The sequence below is a fragment of the Myripristis murdjan genome, chromosome 24, assembly GCF_902150065.1.
Source record: "Myripristis murdjan chromosome 24, fMyrMur1.1, whole genome shotgun sequence".
In the NCBI taxonomy this organism is placed as follows: domain Eukaryota; kingdom Metazoa; phylum Chordata; class Actinopteri; order Holocentriformes; family Holocentridae; genus Myripristis; species Myripristis murdjan.
Window position 1 is genome coordinate 25,382,266 of NC_044003.1, and position 19,969 is coordinate 25,402,234.

A 19,969-nucleotide genomic window follows, 5' to 3' on the forward strand; every position below is an offset into this window, starting at 1 on the left:
GGGTATGCATGTTTTCTGCAAATTCTCCACGATATAGCACCTCAAGGAGGAAAAAAAATCCATCCAAGCCGTATGCCACAGATTTTATGGAAACATTGAGTGCACTGCTTAGGAAACCATCTGGAAAACGTTTCTCTCTGGTTTTGTTATTTGGAAAACTGCATTAGGAAATAACACATTGCCATAAGTGCAACTTCAAATCTTGTTTCAGGTAATTGTGCAGCCCCAGAGGAAAGGCTGGAGTGTGTGCGGTGAAGAGAGCTCTCTCCTGTACCTTGTCTGAGAGCTCGTTCTCCACGTCCTTCTTGATCCTGCGCAGCATGAACGGCTTAAGGATCATGTGCAGCCTGGAGAGCTGGTCTGAAACACAAACATAAAAAAAACAAAAAAAACGGAGTGTTTACCTGCATATCACACACATGACTGAGCAGGAAGAAAGTACAGATGTTGGCACACAAAACGGTCCAAATCTCCATACAAATGAGCTGAACAATTTTATGTGATGTCAGCTGGGGAGGAAGGAAAATATTTCCGCTGAAGTGAATGTAGAACAAATTGAAAGGAAAGTTGTTGTTTTTTTTCCCCACTCACTCTCGTCGATGGCAGACTTGTTTTCTGCGTGGCTCTCAATGTCCTTGGAGAACCACTCGTTGAACTCTTCGTGGGAATCGAACAACGTCGGCATGATGAAGTGGAGCAGGGCCCACAGCTGAGAGACGACAATAACATAAAGTCATCAACAGCTCCATCTACATGCCAGCACACACGCGCACACACACACACACACACACACACACACACACACACACACACACACACTCCTCACCTCAGCCATTGTGTTCTGGATGGGGGTCCCAGTGAGAAGCAGTCTGTTTCGACACTGGAACTGAAGGAGTATCTTCCACCGAACGCTGACAACACAGAGGGGAAACGGTTCATCTGCTGTGTCACATCAACTACTTACTGCAGATTTTCAGTATGGGTTTAATGTCACTTATTACTGAGACTGTGAGACCTGTCTGTAGGTGGAAATGTTATGGGTGTGTGCAGCTAAATGCTCTTTTTTGCAAGCCAGTGTGGGGTTTCAATGTTTTCTACTTGAAAAGCCATACTTTTTCTTTTCCTTGACTAGATTTGAAGAATCTGATCTGCATTTAATATTATGGCTGGGTGATAAATGGATCACAACAGCACAGACAGAAAATGTATAAATAGAAATTATACAACATATTGATGATAAAACACACACCTTATCGTATAATAAACCAGGTGACAAGCTGACTCAGACCAATTTCATCTAACTCTATATCTCTATATATCTCTATATATCTATAACTCTATATAACTCTATATATAACTCTATATCTAAAGATTATTCCTCAACACAACAAATATCACAATATGTGAAATGACAGTGGGGTCTACGATTAGATGAAATTTGTATTTTTATTGGGGCTGCACAATGATATTTTCCCCAAAAGTCAAAATCATTACATGATGGGGGAGCGAACATGCTAGTGCTTTACCTGGTGCTGCTCTTGAGTGCCTGGGCCTCATCCAGAACCATATACTGCCACTTCACCCTCTGGAAGTACTTCACGTCTTGGACCACAAGCTGGTAGCTGGTGATCACCACGTGGAAAGGTGCGTTCTGTGTGTAAAGGGTTTTCTGCACACAGATAGTAGAGAGAGAGTGAGGAAGAGATGTAGAAAAGGATGGCAAACTCAAATATGTGCAATATTTTCACCCCACTGAGCACAACACGAAACCATTTCAAAGCTGTATTGTGCTATTACAATCTGTGATCAAAATCATCATCATCATCATTATTATTGTTACTCCTCCTTACCTGGCTCCAGAATTTCCTGATCACCTTGCGATCATGAGGATTCCCCCAGTATGGCAACACCTGAGGGACAAACAGTGAAATCAGTGAAATGATTAAAGAGTAGACTGATGCTTCTGGAGAAAAGCTTTACCCATAGCATCATGTATCCATAACTGCTTTAATTGCTGATATGAGCTGTTGATGAAAAATGTGGCATAAACAGATTTTCACGTCACTTTGTCACTCAACAGAAGACGAAGCTCCACTGTTTTGAGGTCAGCGCTTTGATGGAATGTTTTGAGCGTTCAGGACACTTATCATAGGATTGTATAGCAGAGCCTTTTCACACCACATTAGTAAAACAAACAAGAGATGATTTACTGTAAACCAGGACAGAAAATGGGCATAGTTAAGTGGTGAGCACATCAGCGAGTGATGTATATTACATCCGTGTGCATGCATGTGCACAGAATTTTGTCTTTTAGAAACCAGTTAAGTCATGCAAAAAAAAAAAAAAAAGAGACAAGAAAGTGCATCCAGTGAACAACCAAACTAGCACTGGACTATAAATGTCCTAGTACAATACTGCCCCCTAATGAAAAGTTGAATACCTGCATGCATCCCTGAGCACTTTATTCTTAAGTGAGAAACAATAGTGCCTTTCAGATGTTTGACAGCACCAATCAGTGGGAGGAGGGAAAAAGACTAGGGGGAGGGAGAGAGCAGTAGAAATGAGGATGCCAGGATTCCCAAAAGGCATATTTTCTGCAGGTGTTTCCGCCGGTGCACTCACTCAGCAGCGGTGTGGATTCTCACCTTGAATTTGGGCACAAAGCGGGTGAACTCCTGGTGCCAGTTGTTGAGTGTGGAAGCAGGAGAGATGATCAGGAATGGACCCCAGATGTTCTCCCTCTGTGCAGGAACATGAGAAAGATACATTGTCAGCTGTGTGTGTGTGTGTGTGTGTGTGTGTGTGTGTGTGTGAGCACCCAGAGACAGGAAACCCAGGAGGAACATGGCATGTGTTTTCCTGTAAGAGATAATTCAACACTGAAAAGCTTGCATTTCCCCTGAATTCCACCTCTCTCCCTTAGCAGTTATGAGACCCAAAGATCTAACGAGCCAAAGAGGTCCACATCAGCTCGGCACAACAAAAGAAACCAGACAGGCCACCCATTCAATGAAATATTCCAACATCTGCCAAAAAAAGTACAGTGAGAAAGTGGGGACCCTTTAAAGGATGCAGGTGCACAGACAAGCTGGGGTGTTAAATGTTTTCCTATCTTACTCATGAAAGTAGAGACAATTGAACATTCTGAAAAGGTTTTTGGCAGAGTTCAGCGATTGAACTCCAATGGCCCGGTGCACTCCCTCACCTCTGCTAGGTGTGCCAGCAGGGCGATACTCTGCACTGTCTTCCCCAGGCCCATCTCATCTGCCAGGATCCCATTGATGCCCTTTAAATGGAAGAGGAGCAAAAATGTCAATATGGTTAATCATGTATGTGAGATTATATAATCACATGACTGTTAGACAGGCAGACAAAGGGTTTCCTGGGCTGCCACGACAAAACAACACAAAAAAAAAAAAAAAACCCAGTCCTCTATTATATATGGCCCAAAGCCATGTTCAGCACAGTGTCCAACCACAACATACTGTATGCTGTTTAAAATGACAATGCAGCCAGTGGGGAGAACTCATTCTAGGAGCTTCCCACTGTGTAAGGTAATTCTTCCAACTTGATGTTTTATGGCTTTAACCCAGGTTAAAGCCATAAAATATGGTGTAAAATGTTGGTATAGATCTTCATTAGCAAGTGATAATGGAAACAATTTACCTCATGTCATTGCAAACCACAACTACGTTGCCATTCACCCTGAATTTGATTTATATTAGCGGACAAACAAGATGATAATACAACTTTGGCTTTTCAAACACAATAAAAACTGAAATGGCAGAAAATATTTGGCATGTATATTATTTGTTTAGGCATTTAAGACAGCCACTGGCACATTTATTAACATATTTCCCATGGTAAACTTAAGACAGATACTGTAGATGGATAAAGAGATACACATATTAACAGCTACGTATGCAAAATGTTCACATTGTCTGTATTCATGACTGCACATCTAGAAAGACAGAAACACACTTCTCTCTACAGTGCAGGGATTCAGTCACCTGTTCGTAGAGGTTGGCCAGCCAGTTCATGCCTTTGAGCTGGTAGCCCTTGAGCTTGCCATTGAAGATGGTGGGCTGAGGGATGTCTTCTCCTGCCTGGATGGATGGATTGGACAGGCTGTAGCTCTCTCCAAACCCAGAACCTGAGCCTGAGGCCGAAGCGCCCGCCGCATGCAGAGACGCACTGCGGCTGTCCTTGGCCTCCTCATCAAACATTCGCGTCTACCGGAAAAGATTTGGCCATCAGCAAAGACTCAGGACAAGCAGGGATTGTGTGTGTGTGTGAACACTAACAAGTACTGTGTATGTAATGTGTGTGTCTGCCCTGCTCCATTTTATAATGACTGTGTAGCCTGTGTGTGTGTGTGTGTGTGTGTGTGTGTGTGTGTGTGTGAACACTAACAAGTACTGTGTATGTAATGTGTGTGTCTGCCCTGCTCCATTTTATAATGACAGTGCAGCCTGTGTGTGTGTGTGTGTGTGTGTGTGTGTGTGTGTGTGTGTGTGTGTGTGTGTGAACATACTCTCTCCTGGTGAATCTGGTAGGCCTCTCTGGCATTCCTCAGGGCCTGGGACTTATAGTATTCACTATCTGTAACAGCATACAATTCAGGTGGATATAAGCCAAGGATCCAGTTCTAACCCATCAACAATGACCTTACTGTGAAACATACAGCACTTATAGACAGGAGGTTGGACCAGCCCTGGGAGAACCAGTGTGTTTGACAGCCGTGTTGATTCAGTCAGTAAAAATTGTGACTAAAATAGTAAATCACTAAAACTGACTAAAACACACTAAAAAAAATTACATGAACCTCCTTGTAGTTTAGGTTGACAACAACATACAACAAACAAAAACATCAACCACTGAATCAATTTGTTTTTTTTCATGGTCCAATTGTATTCATGCACAACAAATAAAAAAGTTTACATGGCTTAAATTACACCCTGTCACTGGCCAAATTGGCTTTCCTAATGACTGTCTCTTGCACACTGCAATGGAATAACATTCCCTCATCAAATATATATATATAAATTCCTGCATGAAATATAGGCCCAACTACTCACAAAGTGGATTGTTAAAGGGTAGAGTTCAATGAGTCATGTATAAGACAAGCAAGCCATAAAATAATAAGCCCACAAAAAACACAATGACTAACTTATGACTATATTAAGATTTGTCCAACTTAACAATAGCAGACAAAATCAAAAATAAAATAACTAAAATGAGATTGGAACTATTAGTCACACCCTCCAAAAAGAGGTTTTGACAGTTAATTTTGGAGGAGGAGTGTGTGAAGGAGTTGTTCGTTCATCCCGTAAAGGGATTCAAATACAGCCTATACAGCTGCCCTGTTTACCATGCAATAAAGACATACAGATGATCAATAAAGTTTCAGTGACTGACTGACTCTGTATCTAGTGACACTTCAGACTTATGAATGAGCTGCTCATACCGTAGTCCTCCTGTCCCATATTGACCATCACTCCACCCCCAATGTCAATCTGTCTCTGGGCCGCGGTGTCTTCCAGCTTCCTCAGAATTTCCTCCTGTGCTGCATCTCCTCCTGCACCCCCCATGCTGGCTTTACCACCCATGAAGTGAGCGTACAGTTCTGTCTGGGTGATGAGGAAGTTCAGTTTGCGCTGTTGACGCTTGGCCTGGGAAGGAGAGAAGAAGGAAAAATGACAAACGGTTACAATAATGTACATTTTGCCAGAGAAAACGCTGTTATAATGAGGCCAGACAGCAGTGTCCTAGCCGCCGACCTCTCTCATCTCCTCATCCAGTTTGCGCTGCTCCAGAGCCTCCTTCTCTGCCCTCTTCCTGTGCTCCTTCTCCACCTTGTCGTACTTCTTCCAGTACAGCATCATCTCCTTGGTGAGGCGGCGGGCGCGGGGTAACGTCTCCTTACAGTTCTTCTGGGCCTGGATAGCCGCTCGCCGCACTTCACGCATACACTGGTGAGCCAGCTGGGGCAGAAAAACAAACACAAGAGAGCTTACATGTAATGTAATAAGAGGACAGTACGCTACATCAGCAGTCTGTCTGCTCCTAAACCTACTGTACTGTCATCAGCTCCTCAAACATTTGGCCTCTTAAAAGTCAGATCCCTGTCCAGTAAGTCGGATGTTTCAGCAACTTTATTGCCTCCAACAGTCTGGACTTTTTACGGCTACTTCGACTTGGCTCACTCCTGAGGATCCTGTCTCATTAACTGAGGCTACCCCTGCAAATTTTTTTCTAACTTTTACCTTCCCCGGCTCTTGGGCAGGGCTGGTGGCATCGAAATTAGGCTCTCGTTTCATTTGTTCATTTTAATTCGTCTGAAGCTTTAAGTTTTTAAGTTACTGGGCAAGTTCCCTACTTTGTATCTTTTTATATAGGCCTCTTAAGCTTAATGGAGAAATTCATGAAGTCTCTGAACTCCTCTCTCTTGTTATGATGTACGACAGAGCACTTATCCTTGGTGTTTTTTGCATTCTGTTGTCCCTAAAATCCTCTCTCTTGTGAACTGCTGCATGTTATCGAGTCTTCCAATCTATCCCAAATAGTCAAACATGCCACAAATTCTAAAGGCCATACTCTGGATTTGGTGTTCACAGATGTTTTCCCTCTTAACATTTGAAATTTGGCATTGATATTTATGTGTCAGATCATAAAGCCATGGTTTTTAATATTGTTTGACCTTATCCCAAACCTAAGCTCTGTGCTACTGTCCAGGCTCGAGTTCTGATTTTGTAACTAAATTCTGTGTAGCCGTCTCCAACAACTTAACCTGAAGAGCTGCAGGCATTCAGAGGGCAGGTAGGTTAAAAATTATATGGTCAACTAACAAAATGCAGCTAAAAGGGAACAGTCACAATATTTCTCCAAAGCTTTATTCAAGATAACAGTTTCCATTATCGTGGCACAATCAGTGCGGAACCTAATCCTGAACTGTGTGTGGATTTCTTTTTATTATTTTGTTGAAAAGGTGGAGATCGCAAAGATCATATATCATTTCTGATACGTGACCTCCCCATGTCCTGTTTAAACCTTGCTGTGCTGACCCAATTTCAACCCATCTCCCTCCCAGTTCTCGAGACTACTGTTTCACAAATCCTCTGCCTCTTCTTCCTATCTGGATATCATTCCCTCTAAACTTTTAAAGGAAACTCTGCCCACCGTTAGTCCTTCCCTTTTATCAATTATTAATTGCTCCCTGGCCACTGGGAGTTTCCTTCGTGTTTTAAACATGCATCTGTACAGCCCTTACTTAAGAAAGCTAATCAAGATCCTCCCTCCTTGATGCACCTTTGTTTTTCTTTGGCTGGACTATTGCAAGACCCTCTATGCAGGTGTCAGTCAGGTCTCTCTTTATTTATTTATTTTATTTTTATGTTGTGGTTTTGCTCACTATGTCACAATAAAGCTACAATTTACTCTCTCATCTCTAATTAGTGCCCAAAAGTAAACCGTCAGCTGAAATATTTGCCAGCATATTTAAGACACTTGCTTTCAAACTGTTTCAATACAAATGATAGAGTAGAGCATGTTTTGCAAAAGATATTTTAACAGTCTTTCAGAATAAAAGCCTTAAAATTTACAACCACAGCTCCACTTTTATAGAGGGGACTACATATGTAAATTCCTGACTTACCTTTTTTGCATTGGTCAAGACAAGGTTCTTGGCAGAGGTTTTCTGCTTGAAAGACTGCAAAATGGATATGAATAGGACAGTTTAGGACAAATAGATGACAAATACACATGGGAAAATGTAATAACAACTTCCCAAAAACAGAAAACACACAGCCATAGCTAGTGATCTTCATTTTTGCCCATCTACCCAATGCTGTCATGCATATTAACCTTAGGGATTTCTTTCTTGGCAATGGTGAGCCAAACTTTGCGTCGCCGTGCGTTCAGTTGCTCAATGGTCAGGTGTTTCTTCTTCACCATGGGTAGTGGAGGATCATGGGAAAACTTGGCAAAGATCTTAGTGACATAAGGACGACCCTCGTCCAGAAACTCCCCCTCTCCTCGTTTCTTCTTCTTCTTCACCTTTTTTAGTTTGGCTAAAAGAAAAAACAAAGCACACAAAAAGTGGATTTGAAATCATATTAACACTTTGTCCCATAATTACCCAGCTCTTTGCAGCTCAAAAATGTTTATGGTTCCATGAGTTTTCAGCTATTTTTGTTTCTCTTTTACCCTTGAATTTCTTCTCATCTTTGATTTTCTTTTTCTTCGGCCCCAGTAAGTGGCGCTGTTGCTCATAAAAGGGGTCATGAGTGGACAGGAGTCCAGTGCTGTAGTACTGGTACTGGTGGAGCTATAAGAGAAAAACACACAGAAGGAAATACGATGATGTCACTGCAAGTAAAAATGTATATGTATGTATGTGTGTGTGTGTGTGTGTGTGTGTGTGTGTGTGTGTGTGTGTGCGTGCGTACCTCCCGGTCAGAGTGGAACTTGCTCTGATGCAGCCTGGTATATCTGTGTAGCCTCAGCATGTCATGCAGCTCCTCCCGGGACAAAACGAAGTCAGAGTCATCAGAGTCTGTGTCTGACTCCGTGGTGTCATCACTCAACAGGATACTCTACAGGAGAGATGGGAGCAACGTGCGTAAAAGGAGTGCATGATAAATGGTGTGTGAAAAAAGGAGGAAAGTGAACAAAACAGTGATGCATGAGGTGAATAAAAAGGTGCAGGGGGACTGAGGTTGGCAGTACATGAAAAAAACTTTCTGGCCCCAGTCCCATCTTATAAAACAATTCTGGGGGAAAATACCTTGAGCCACTTCCTGTTCTTCTTCACCTTGGAGAAATTGTAGAGGCTGCTTTTATCTGCCTTTTGGTCTGTGGAATTAAAAAGGAGAAAAAGTAATTACATTTGTATGGGATGTTGATTCACAGAAAATGTGCTTAATGCAACTTTCACTACCATTATAAGTCAAATACCGGATGGTTTTACTTCAGTGCAAACCAATCTCCAACTGCCTAGAAACACAATTAGAACTGTTTGGCAGTCATATAGTTTAAGTGCTTGCAGTAAAAGCTCAGTCGATACCGAGGAATCCAAAAATAAAAACAAAAACGCAGCAAACAGTGGAGTGACAGTTTCTGCACAAGGAAGTGTCATCCTGCGATTACAAATGAGCGCTTTAAATGGGAGAATGAACAAAAGACACCACAGGGTAAACAGAGGAGTCCAGAGGGTGATGTCCGGTAACTGCTCACTAAATCCTTCATACGGTGTCTTACCTTTGCCTTGCAGCAGAACCCCGTTGAGGGGCTTGCTCTCTGCCAAGCCATCCCCTGGTTCACATGGCTCATCTTTTACTGTCAAAGCTGTGTGTCGATTGGAGGGCTCCAGGGAGAGCCCCTCCCCCAGAGCACCATCGCTGTCATCACTGTCATCACTAGGACATGAAAAATACGGAGCGGTAAGCCCACCATATCCCTTAAACATCCCACATATGTCCAGTCTTTTCTTCTGAGATGTGTCCTGTAGTGTAACACCTACAGCAATGCAAAGGGGGGCTAATGTGGTGACATACAATACAAGTGCCCTAATCTGGACAGAGTCTCAAGCAAATGACAAGGCAGGTGGCAAAGGCACTGCCTTGGAGGGCAGATTGACTCCTTTAGGTAGTTAAATTGTTATGTGCTTATATAATACCTCCTAAGTCTATGGTAAGGATGGAACATTCCTGTGACACACTGTAGTGTTTCTATTTTAAATTTAGTTATAGTGTTGCTCGGCCTGCATTCTAAAAACAGCAGTTACAATTACATTTACATGCAACTTTTCATATATTATAGTATAAATATAAAAAAAGACCTTTTTTAAAAATGCTACACCTACTTTAACTGATTGTGGACTGGGCCTAGGAGTAAACAAGGGATTCCAAACCATAAATATCCCCTCGTCCCCAAAGCACCCTCTGCCTGCACCTGGTTATGTCTCTGTTGAAGATGGTGGCTGTCTGGCGCAGGAAGCTGTCCAACCTCAGGGATCTCTCCAAGCGCTGCAGGTAAAGAGGTTTGGCCAGGCCAGAGCTCCCAGATGCCCCGACCTCTAGCCGCCCCTGCCCTGACGCCATGCGGCACAGGCACCTCCGCCCAAGCGGGGCAGGAACTCTTACTGAGAGAATGAAAGATGACAGAGAAGGCTGGTTTGAGTTTTGAATGCATGAAAAACCTGAGAATGTGTGTTGTTTTATTATAATTCACTTAAATCAGACGGGGGGAGAATACAGGATGGGATACCTTTTCAAGATGCTCTTTCTGCATCTTGACAACAAGGCTTAGAGTGTGGTACACAGAACTTAGTCCACTGAAAAGAAAATGGAGTGGACCTACCTTCTCAGTGAGGAATGTCATATTTCTTGATTCCAAGACTAGCAGACAAAAGAAGTGATAAAGGCCTACAAGAGGAAGAAATCAAGCCTCCAGTCACTCTACCATATCCAACATGAGAGTATAAAAATTAAGAACAAGATAAGATTCTACAGAAGCATGTATTCTTTTACATATTATAATTACTGCAGTGTAGTCGTGTTTATTTACAGGACTGGGTTATAATTTCATTGTGTTACACTGACATTGTAAGTGTGCGCTTTCCAATAAGGTACTTACTGACAATTTTCCTTGTTTGTGCAATTATCACATTATTTTTTTTCTCCTTCTTTTTCTTTGCATATGACAGAAATGTGAGACAAGAGCAGCCAGTGCAACGCTGCCAACTATTGTAGGCATATACATTGACATTCAACTCATGTTTAGTATTTGCACCTATGTATATAAAGTAAATATTTGGTTCCCGGAATCATGCTGGCTTCTTTCAGCTCTCATTTTTTCAAAGTGTGTCAGCTTTTTCCCCATTTGTTATGATAAGGTATAGCCTTTTTACACCTTTCCCCCCACATAATAGCCTTTAATGCTTTGCAAGGCTTGGATTGATACAATCATAACACTGCACAATGTTTTTTTTTTAATGTTATGATTTCCTCCTACCAACTTCAAGCTTCACTGTAGTGCTATCATGACAGTCAAATTAATATTTCACTTATCACTGAGCAGGTAAGAGTTTTTTTTAGCAGTGTCCACTTCATGTTCAACTTAGTCATGGTTGTGTAGGGTTAATGAATAGTACCACTGGGATAACTGCATTCACTTCAGGGAGAGCAAGTTCATTGCCAAGCCTGTGACAGGATGACAGCCCACTAAGTTAAAGCCAAGCAAGAGTTTGCTCCACTTGTAAAACACGCAGCTAGGAAACAGCCCCAAGTTATAACCCCACATCACGATACGCTCCCGGGACATCGTGTCGTGATGATAAGCCAAACCGAGCTAGCGTTAGCCCGCAACGCTTTGGCTTGGTGCCGCTCACGAGCTGCATGTCAAAATGCTAAGCTAACATTAGCCTGTAAGCTAACGACCGTTAGCTAATTTAGTGTGTGCACACACTGCACTGCCCCCGATCAATGATAGCGAGGGGTCAAGGTGCTCGTATACACACATTGGCAGCTCACTGGCTTAAGTAAACCACCCCGCACATACTGAACGGCTTTGGTCATTTTTAATTCTCTCGCAAGCCTTTGTTACTACATAGCCGCCAAGCTATCGTGTCTAATTTAGCTTTTTCATCATTAGCTTATCGAGTTTTTGCACCGCCGTCCCCTCGCACCATTAATATGAAGTATTCAAATAGGGTCTGTCTCTTTAAGGCCACCACCTCCTAGCCTTAACACTGTATTAAGATATGATATGAGTGTAATTATCATTTTAGCTGGCTAGTCGTGATGCTGCGAAGGTAAGGCCCCTAAGCCCGAGCCTCTCGTACCCTTGTTTCGGAAACGCGTGGGGGACTCGGTTGCCTGGTGAATGATCCCCATGTTTTAATTCTTTCTCCCTCCCGGCCATCTTCCCCCCATTGCTCCCTCGCCATAACAACCGCTAAGGAGTCTCTCACCTTGGCCCCGTGTCCCCCTTTTTGTCTCTCTCGTTGCTGCTGCCGACTCTCAGTTCTCTGACTCCAAAATGGCGGTTTGAAGCGCCGACTGAGTCTGTGAGCTTTGAGTCGACAGCAGCAGAGAGGCGGCCACTTTCTGTTACTGAGAGAGCAGAGACACGACGCCATGGCGAGGATACAGCAAGGAACAGGCGTCTTAATCAACTGCAGATAGAAGGACGCTCGCTTGTGAAGGCCCTCAGGGAAATTTGTGTGATTAGGAATCAACACAGTGTCTTTCTTTGATAAACGTTTCTATGTGTACAACCTATATATCTTAATAAAGCCAATATATGCAATTAATAAACATTAATCGACGATTTCCCGATTTCGATTGATAGGGTCTAGTCTCTACGAAGATTACCGAGCTACGTCCTACGTCATCCAAAGGGAACTCCGTTTTAGGTAAGGTGAGCTAGTTAAATCTGTGTATTTTGAACATCAGCTTGATGCAGTGTATTTATTATTCACAGACACAGCGCTACAGATACATGATAATTAAAAAAAAAAATCTTTAATTGTAGGTATCTAGGAAATACATGTATGGTTTAAGTAGGCGTATTTGTTTTAACTGGCATTTGTAGCAGTAATAAGGTGATAAAATTGGGGAATTCTCTTCACTTTCCTCTTCCCACAAAAACGAAACTGCAAAATATTATCATGTTGTGATAGACAAAGTAGGCAAGAGATTGCTTTATCTCACGTGCTGAAAAATGACTACCCTGTATGTATTACATTTTGACAGCAAGTTATGAGTGTGGGATCCAGGCAAATGATAGACAAATTGTTTATTAAATATTTATTACACCATCAATGACAACAGCCATGAGAACAATCATAAATGTGCAATAACAGAGTTGCAAAACAATATATGAAGTACTAGTTTGTTAGGGTCGAGCTGATTTGCTTGTTAGATGCTGAATAGGAAGAGGCCGAGTTCAGAGGCTGGACTCAGCTGGGAAACACAGATGCTGTCTGAGGGCAGCTCAAGCTTTTACCAGATCAGACAAGTGCATGACTTAGTTGACATTACAGTGATATAGTGCAGCTGTATCTGATCCTAGTTTCTGGATCTTTCTCTACCATCATCAGTAGGTTGTGTATCAGGCACATACACGTACTGTACAGGCCTAGCATTATTTCACATTACCTCATCCCATTTTCTTCTTTACAATGTCCGCAATACTACAAATAGTTATTTTAAGGCTGCTTTTCGCTAGATGATCCCATATATGGTGCAGAGGTCTTCAAATCAGCCTCAAATACTGTCAACAGAATATAACAAGCATACTCTGTAGAAATCAAATGAAGCTGATACAGGTTCAGGCAGTAGGCATTGTCAACAGCAAGCTGAATCTCTGCCACCTGTGAATGGGTGAGGAAACCAAACTGGTTGTGAGAGTAGTTTCACACAGTAGGTTTCCGTATGTCCATCCATTCACTGAGCGATGAGAGGCCTCGTTCATAGCCAGCTGGACTTCTCCTCCTCAAACTTCTGAGGATCAATGAACGGCTTGTCGATGGACTTGATCATCAGTTCGCCGCAGTACACACACTCACACGCGATGATGTCGTCAATGTCCGACTTTATCTGCTCGCGGCTGACGCCTGCGCTGCCCTTGCCCAGACTGGAGGAGTCGCCGTCCTCTTTGGGCGCCGGGCGGTGACGGGACTTGGAGGACTGTGTGGCTGCAGCCAGCTTCTTCTGCAGCTCCTCCAGACGACTCTGCTTGTAGGCCGACAGGTGGGGGGTCACCTCCTAGACGGTCAAAAAATGGGAACACATTGGAATGTTATCCCCATGATTGGAGGATTACCTGCTTTGGTGTCTTGTGAAGTAAACATATTTTAATCAGGTTTCGCAAGCTTATATTTCTTGATAAGGTGATTGCTAAAATAAAACTGAACAATAGTTAAGAAAAAGTGAAAAAGCATAACATCTCATGGACATTGCAGCACACAGTACACAGCACTGACTTGTCATCATAACTGTTATTTACTCATTAGTAAGCATGTACTGATATCAGTACTCGTCTCAGATAATGAACTGACAGGTTACGATAGGTCATTAGTAGGAGAGATTTTTGCCAATAAAAAATATTGCAAATCATTTTTCATGTCAGAATACAAAAAAATTAATTAAGAGTTATGAGTATAGGAAACAAACTGATTGTGTCATCTGACATCTTGTCTGTTCAGAGTGAATAATGGACAGGATTCCTCATCAACAGGAACTAAGTGCTGTGCACTGGTTCTGTCGGTGAAATGCAGCCCTACTGAGTTACCTGAAGCAGACAGTCATAGTGGAACATGTGTCCACACAGGAACAGATAGAAGGGCCTGTTGAGCAAGGGGAAGTCACAACCAGCACACTTCTCCTGGGACTCCACCACGCCATACTTGTTCCTCATTTCCTGGATGTCCTCTCGGATGCGCTTGGCGCTCTCCGTGGCCTCCTCCATCTCCTGCTTCAGCTCCTCAATGTGCTGGTTGTACTCTTCCAGGGAGCTGCAGATGGCCTCCTGAGACACGGAGAACAACACAAGAACTGTACTGATTTGCACCAGTGACTTTCCGTATTAAGTACTACATGCTGTGTGTGTCTTTTAAATGACCATACATTTTTTTTTACCCATCTTTACTTCATGAATTAAGTAGACAAAATAAGTGATATCAGCGTTCAAGGTATCAATTTTGTACATTTAATGTATGTGCTTTTTTTTTTTTTTTTAATTCATTTCTAATAACAAAAAGGAATCAGGGTGTTCACCTTAAAATGGTCAATGGTGACAAAATCAGGGAAGAATGGCAGGATGTCTTCAATCTTGAGCAGGTTGCAGCTGGACAGACAGTTCATGGCTTTTTTCACATCTTTTTCCTCCTGCACCACATGGCGGGCAATCTTCAGCCACAGCTTTTTCCTCAGCTCCTCATCGTCCTCAGGCAGATCGGCACATGACTTGGCCAAATCCACGTCCACCTTTGGACGACAGATGTAAATATACAAAAGCGAATGGCATGTGTTAATATATAGATAAAAATGACTACTCCATTTTAATTAACACTTTAACAATAATTTGAAAAATAATCCCATATAAGACACTTTTATCAACAGAGATTTAATATACATGTGATTAGGATATGTAATGCAAATATTTAATCACATGCAATCCTGTCCCCAAAAACACATTTTACTTACTTGCAAAGCAAGATCCACTGCCTCCTCGTAGAGTTCCATAATCTTATAGACCAGGACACAGGCCTGCAGGTAGCCATGTTCTGCACATAGTCTGAGGGCGTACTTCAAGTCATAGTGGATCTCTGAGGCGTGGGTTCCTGCCTGCTCCAGATACCACAGCAGAGAGTCTGGTTTGTACTTGGCGTAGAGGGACAGTAGGTAGTTATGGATGGCCTCCTCTGTCACTGTCAGCTGGTACACACAGAACTCCATGTAGCGGATTGTCTCGCTGATCTGCTGGGTGCTGCCCATCTCACTGTAGTTCATCAGGGCCGGGATGAGCTTCTTTGGATCGAGCCGCTTGCCCATCTGAATCCACGCATCCACCACTTTTTTGGGGATATGCTGCATGAGTACAGGGGAGAACTTGTAAAACAGTTTCTCGTCACAGTGCTTGGACAGCACATCCAGAGCAGCGCTGTAGTCGTCATGCTGGCAGTGGTGGGATATGACCCTCTCGTAGTCCTGCATGATGACTGAGAAGTAAACCATGTCGTCCACGTTGCCATGGCTGGCCAGAAGGTCGTAGATGGTGGTGCGGTTGTTGAACAGGCACTCTTTGTGCTTGGAGCTGCTGAGGAAGTGGCGGAACTCTTCCTGGGTTTCCCTGAAGATCGCAGTGTTGCCATCAACCTCAAGCTGACCCAGCCGGTTCAGGTAGAGCTCTGCTAGCCACGTGACCAGCAAGGTGATCTGTGTTCTCTCGCTTGGCTTCAAATTGTTCAATTTCTTCAGTAAGAACTCCTTCAGGGCTTCCTCTTGTTTGGCCTCGATGAACTTTAACGCTATCTCCTCAAAGTAGTTCTGCGTCAGCGCATAGCACTTGGCACTCTCTAGGTATCGCTTATTCTGGAAGCAGTGCTCAGCCTCCTTGGCCAGCACCATGTCCATGCACTCGGGCCGGTCGCGGCAGTACTCCTTGGCCAGATCAAATTTGTTCATGCTCATGTACATCTGCCAGACATCCCTGGCCTCACGCTGGATGTGGTATCGGAAGACCGCCCGCTCAGTGTAGATCCAGACCAAGCCACCAACTGGGTCCTTGATCATCTTCTTGAGGGTGCCAAACTTGTCTGGGAACACATCCTCATATACCACCTGTCCGTTCAGGGTGCAGATGGCTTTGACTCGGTCAGGAAGCAACAACAAGAAGTGGAACTGTGTCAGCACGATGGAAATGGGCTTATTAAAACTGAGGTCTATGTCGGAGGTGTACTCCCATACCTGATGAAAGGAGACAGAAAAAAGGAAAGGAAAAATGAGAAATTAAGGGAAATATATAGATGGAGAGATAAAGGTAAATCTAAAGGAAATAGATCTATCAGTGATGACAGCATTGTTAAAACCAGTGGGGGGAAATATTGCAGGGCTGAGTATGACATCAATTAGATGTTTACCTGCACATCACTGAGCAGGGAATCGGGCCTGACATAGTCCAGCTGACCATAGAGAACTCCATTACCCATCATCCAGGCAAAGGCTTTGGGGCTGGAGCGAAGCTTGGAGGTATAAAAGGTGATTTCACTGTAGCCCATGTTGGCTGGGAACTCCTGGAAGCTGGGCAGCAGGTCCTGGTTCTGGGTGAAGATGGAGCTGAAGCCCTGCTGCTCGGAGCCCTCAGCCACCTTACCCACAAACTGGAACAGGCGCTTGCGGGTGGTGGCGATAATGAAGTACTTGTTCTCCAGGCCTCGCTCGACCTCCAGGCAGCAGACGGGTGCCGGCTTCCCATCTTCCTCCAGAGAGTGGACCTGCATCAGGAACAGAGGAGTTGCTCAGTCACATGTCCAAATAGCAACACCCATCCACCTAAACCACTACACCTGACATCTGCACTCACTACAATTGTACTTTGACTATATATTATTATAGACTTAAAACAATATATACTTATACTGTATATATAGTTATGTAATACATTTCATACTTCACATTTGTATATTCTATATTCTATATCTCCTATTTTTCAGTTTGTATTTTGTGCTGCTATTCATTTTTATTCTGCTAATTTTATGTATCTTGCCATTCATTATCTGCCATCACCATTTTTTCATTCTTCTACTCATTCAATACTTTCATTTTCATTTTCATATTTTGTGTATACCATTCTAAGTTGTTGTGTGGCACTGTATTTGTGTTGCTGCTATGGCAAAGAAATTATAAGAATAAGTATAAGAATTTATACCTTTCTTTCTTTCTTTCTTTCTTTCTTCCTATCTATCTATCTTTCTATGAAATGTGCACATTAAAAAAACATTGCATTTTCTAGTGCTGTTAAAGGATTGCACATGGTAGTATGGACAAATTTTAAAGTACTATGAAATAACATGCATATGCAACAAGTGCATTTAGGACAAACTGCTGCAATTGAAACTTTTACATGAACAGGGAATATTTTTTGTAGTCTCTCATTCTTATTAGTAGGACAGTCAAAAATATCTTTCTGAACATGAACAACTCTCAGCTAGAATCAAACAGCTAAGAATAAACTCAGTGATGTCAACAAAATGTTAAAATCTTAGATCCATTATTCTCAGTGGCTGGCAGACTAATGGAAACATGAGCTTTATTTGAATCGTACTGTTATTACTTCAGAAAAAGAAATGTATATCCACATGAAACCTTGCCACCTTTACTTCTTTATCAAACTATTCACTCTGTAATAAACATCACAAACACTGATCATACCACCATAGACACTGGAAATAACATGTATGAATCCTTCTCCTTCAAAAAGGAACCTATCAGGCTCCGTCTGCTACTCTCTGACCTGTCTGAAATATTGGTCTGGATTGGTGTTGAACAGGCTGCCCTCAGTTGCAGAGATCTCAGCCTCAAAGATGATTCCTTGACTGGTGCCAACCAAGATGGGCCCTGTACTGGTCTCGCTGCCCAGCAACTTGTTCCAGCCCACGCTCTCGATGAGGTGGCCTCGCCAGCGGGACAGGCTGCGGACCTTCTGGGTGTTCCTATTAAGATACAGACACTCACTGGTGGTCAGGCTGATCAGCAGATGGAGCCTGCAATGAGAAAATAAGCAGAGTATGGATGGTGTTGTTAGTAGGTCATTATCATGCTACTGGGACGACAATCATCAATTATGTAACAGTATCATGGATGGAAATTGAGGGTTTTGGGCACTGGAGTGGCCGCCATGTCCAACACGTTTCCACTGGTCACATAAAAAATGCTGGCTTGAAGATAATTTTGTATTAATCTAAGCTAAGAGGTACTGGCCATGAGTTTGGAGGCTGTTCTATTCCCATCTGTCAGTTTAAACTCTAAGTTACCACTGAAAACCCAATCACGTCTTATGGTACAATAGAGAAAAATCCCTCTCACAACAACTTTGAAATTACTGTTTGTATGCTTAAATATATACAACCCCATGAAGAATAGACAAGCACACATTAAAACCAAATTTTCCCTTTTGAGAGCTTTGGGTAAATCAAATTAAATCAGCACATAACGGCACAGCACATGATAGACTTACCAGGAGACTCTGTCAAAATAATCTATGTATATGGTCATTCACATGTGATTTAAACAAATGACCAGTGGCTACGATGCAAATTAATACTTTCACGTTACGTAACCCTAACCCTAACCCTAACCCTAACTCTGAAAATCTGAATCAGCTGACGCTTTAATGTTGAGGCTGCTCTCACCTGTAGGGTCCAGGAACAGTTTATACACTTTGGTGTCATCTTTCCTTCCCAGTTCAATCTGGTTAGGCTGATCTGGTTTGGCCAGGTCAATCCTGAACAGGAGAAAACAGAGTAGAATAGAACAGAACACAGCAGTCAAATTATTGTTATGTATAGGTAATTAACATTAACATCAAACAACGTATCATCACAACTGAGGGATAGCCATCAAATACCTAATCCACTGTCTGCAGCCATGCAAAGTGACTATTAAGATAGGGAAGTGCTCATGATGGTGTCACTCACCTCAACAGTGTGTCCTTTCCCAGGCTCATGCATAGCTGATTGTTGCAGACTGCAAAGTGGTTGATCTTCTCAGGCGGTGAAAAATCGATCCTTTGCTTATTGAATATCGGCTTCTCCTCCTCAAGTCTCACATTCACAAAGCCTGGGGAACAAACCCATGTCAGTAAAAGCAGTATTGCAACAGCATTACCTGCATCTGGGCTTCGAGGTTTTATTGATAATTTGATGAAAGTACATCATCCCGGATCACATGAAAGCATCCCCTGTGGAGGAGGGCCGTGGCTCCCCGACCTACCTGAGTGTGTTATCCCGATGTTAGCGGCTGACAGGCGGCTGTGTTGCTGTGCATGCTGCCGGGTGTTTTGCGAGTCCTCGTATTCATCAAGGATTGAAGCCATGGCTTAATGTACCTACAGTATATCACGGAAAATACTCGCAAAAACAAACGTCCTGTAAACAGAGACCTAGCAAGAAATCCTACAATGGCATGACGTTAGCTAAGCTGCTGTAGCTCACACTTTCCACCCGTAAAGGGGCTCACCAACGCGTCTCATCTGCCCGCATGTATATGACTGACAGGAAATATACCGAAGATGAGACTTTACGCTGCAGCGAAAGGGTAAAAACACATAATATTTTAAAAAATATCCAAGACATGCACACACAACTAGCTTAACTTCCGAGTACACAACACAGACACACAGACACACACGCAGAGTCAGGTGACGGGTTGGGAATCATGTGACCAAAATTAGTGTAGTGATGAAT

The 19,969-nt window shown here is 42.9% G+C and overlaps 2 protein-coding genes across 3 annotated transcripts in view; both read right to left on the minus strand.

The window, feature by feature from the left end:
* Positions 1-12,128, minus strand: part of ino80 (INO80 complex ATPase subunit) — a 45,825-nt gene extending 33,697 nt beyond the window's left edge. For both annotated transcript variants that reach the window (XM_030046879.1, XM_030046880.1), the window contains exons 1-20: positions 11,972-12,128; positions 10,360-10,424; positions 9,952-10,141; positions 9,259-9,416; positions 8,786-8,853; positions 8,448-8,594; positions 8,206-8,326; positions 7,864-8,069; positions 7,655-7,708; positions 5,781-5,984; positions 5,468-5,672; positions 4,535-4,602; positions 4,011-4,232; positions 3,206-3,286; positions 2,646-2,741; positions 1,851-1,910; positions 1,527-1,669; positions 827-911; positions 592-709; positions 275-360 (exon numbers count right to left, since the gene is read on the minus strand). In XM_030046879.1, coding sequence (XP_029902739.1) covers positions 275-360; positions 592-709; positions 827-911; positions 1,527-1,669; positions 1,851-1,910; positions 2,646-2,741; positions 3,206-3,286; positions 4,011-4,232; positions 4,535-4,602; positions 5,468-5,672; positions 5,781-5,984; positions 7,655-7,708; positions 7,864-8,069; positions 8,206-8,326; positions 8,448-8,594; positions 8,786-8,853; positions 9,259-9,416; positions 9,952-10,100 — 2,271 coding nt within the window. In that variant the 5' untranslated portion in view covers positions 10,101-10,141; positions 10,360-10,424; positions 11,972-12,128. The remainder of the gene's footprint in view (positions 1-274; positions 361-591; positions 710-826; positions 912-1,526; positions 1,670-1,850; positions 1,911-2,645; positions 2,742-3,205; positions 3,287-4,010; positions 4,233-4,534; positions 4,603-5,467; positions 5,673-5,780; positions 5,985-7,654; positions 7,709-7,863; positions 8,070-8,205; positions 8,327-8,447; positions 8,595-8,785; positions 8,854-9,258; positions 9,417-9,951; positions 10,142-10,359; positions 10,425-11,971) is intronic.
* A 666-nt stretch (positions 12,129-12,794) lies between these two features.
* Positions 12,795-19,922, minus strand: vps18 (VPS18 core subunit of CORVET and HOPS complexes). Its single transcript, XM_030046887.1, has 9 exons — positions 19,497-19,922; positions 19,202-19,343; positions 18,892-19,008; positions 18,019-18,268; positions 16,646-16,999; positions 15,210-16,472; positions 14,781-14,990; positions 14,296-14,532; positions 12,795-13,769 (listed from the first exon to the last, which is right to left on the minus strand). Exons 1-9 carry the CDS (start codon positions 19,597-19,599, stop codon positions 13,473-13,475), a joined length of 2,973 nt encoding a protein of 990 aa, XP_029902747.1. The 5' UTR covers positions 19,600-19,922; the 3' UTR covers positions 12,795-13,472.
* Positions 19,923-19,969: the final 47 nt, after the last annotated feature.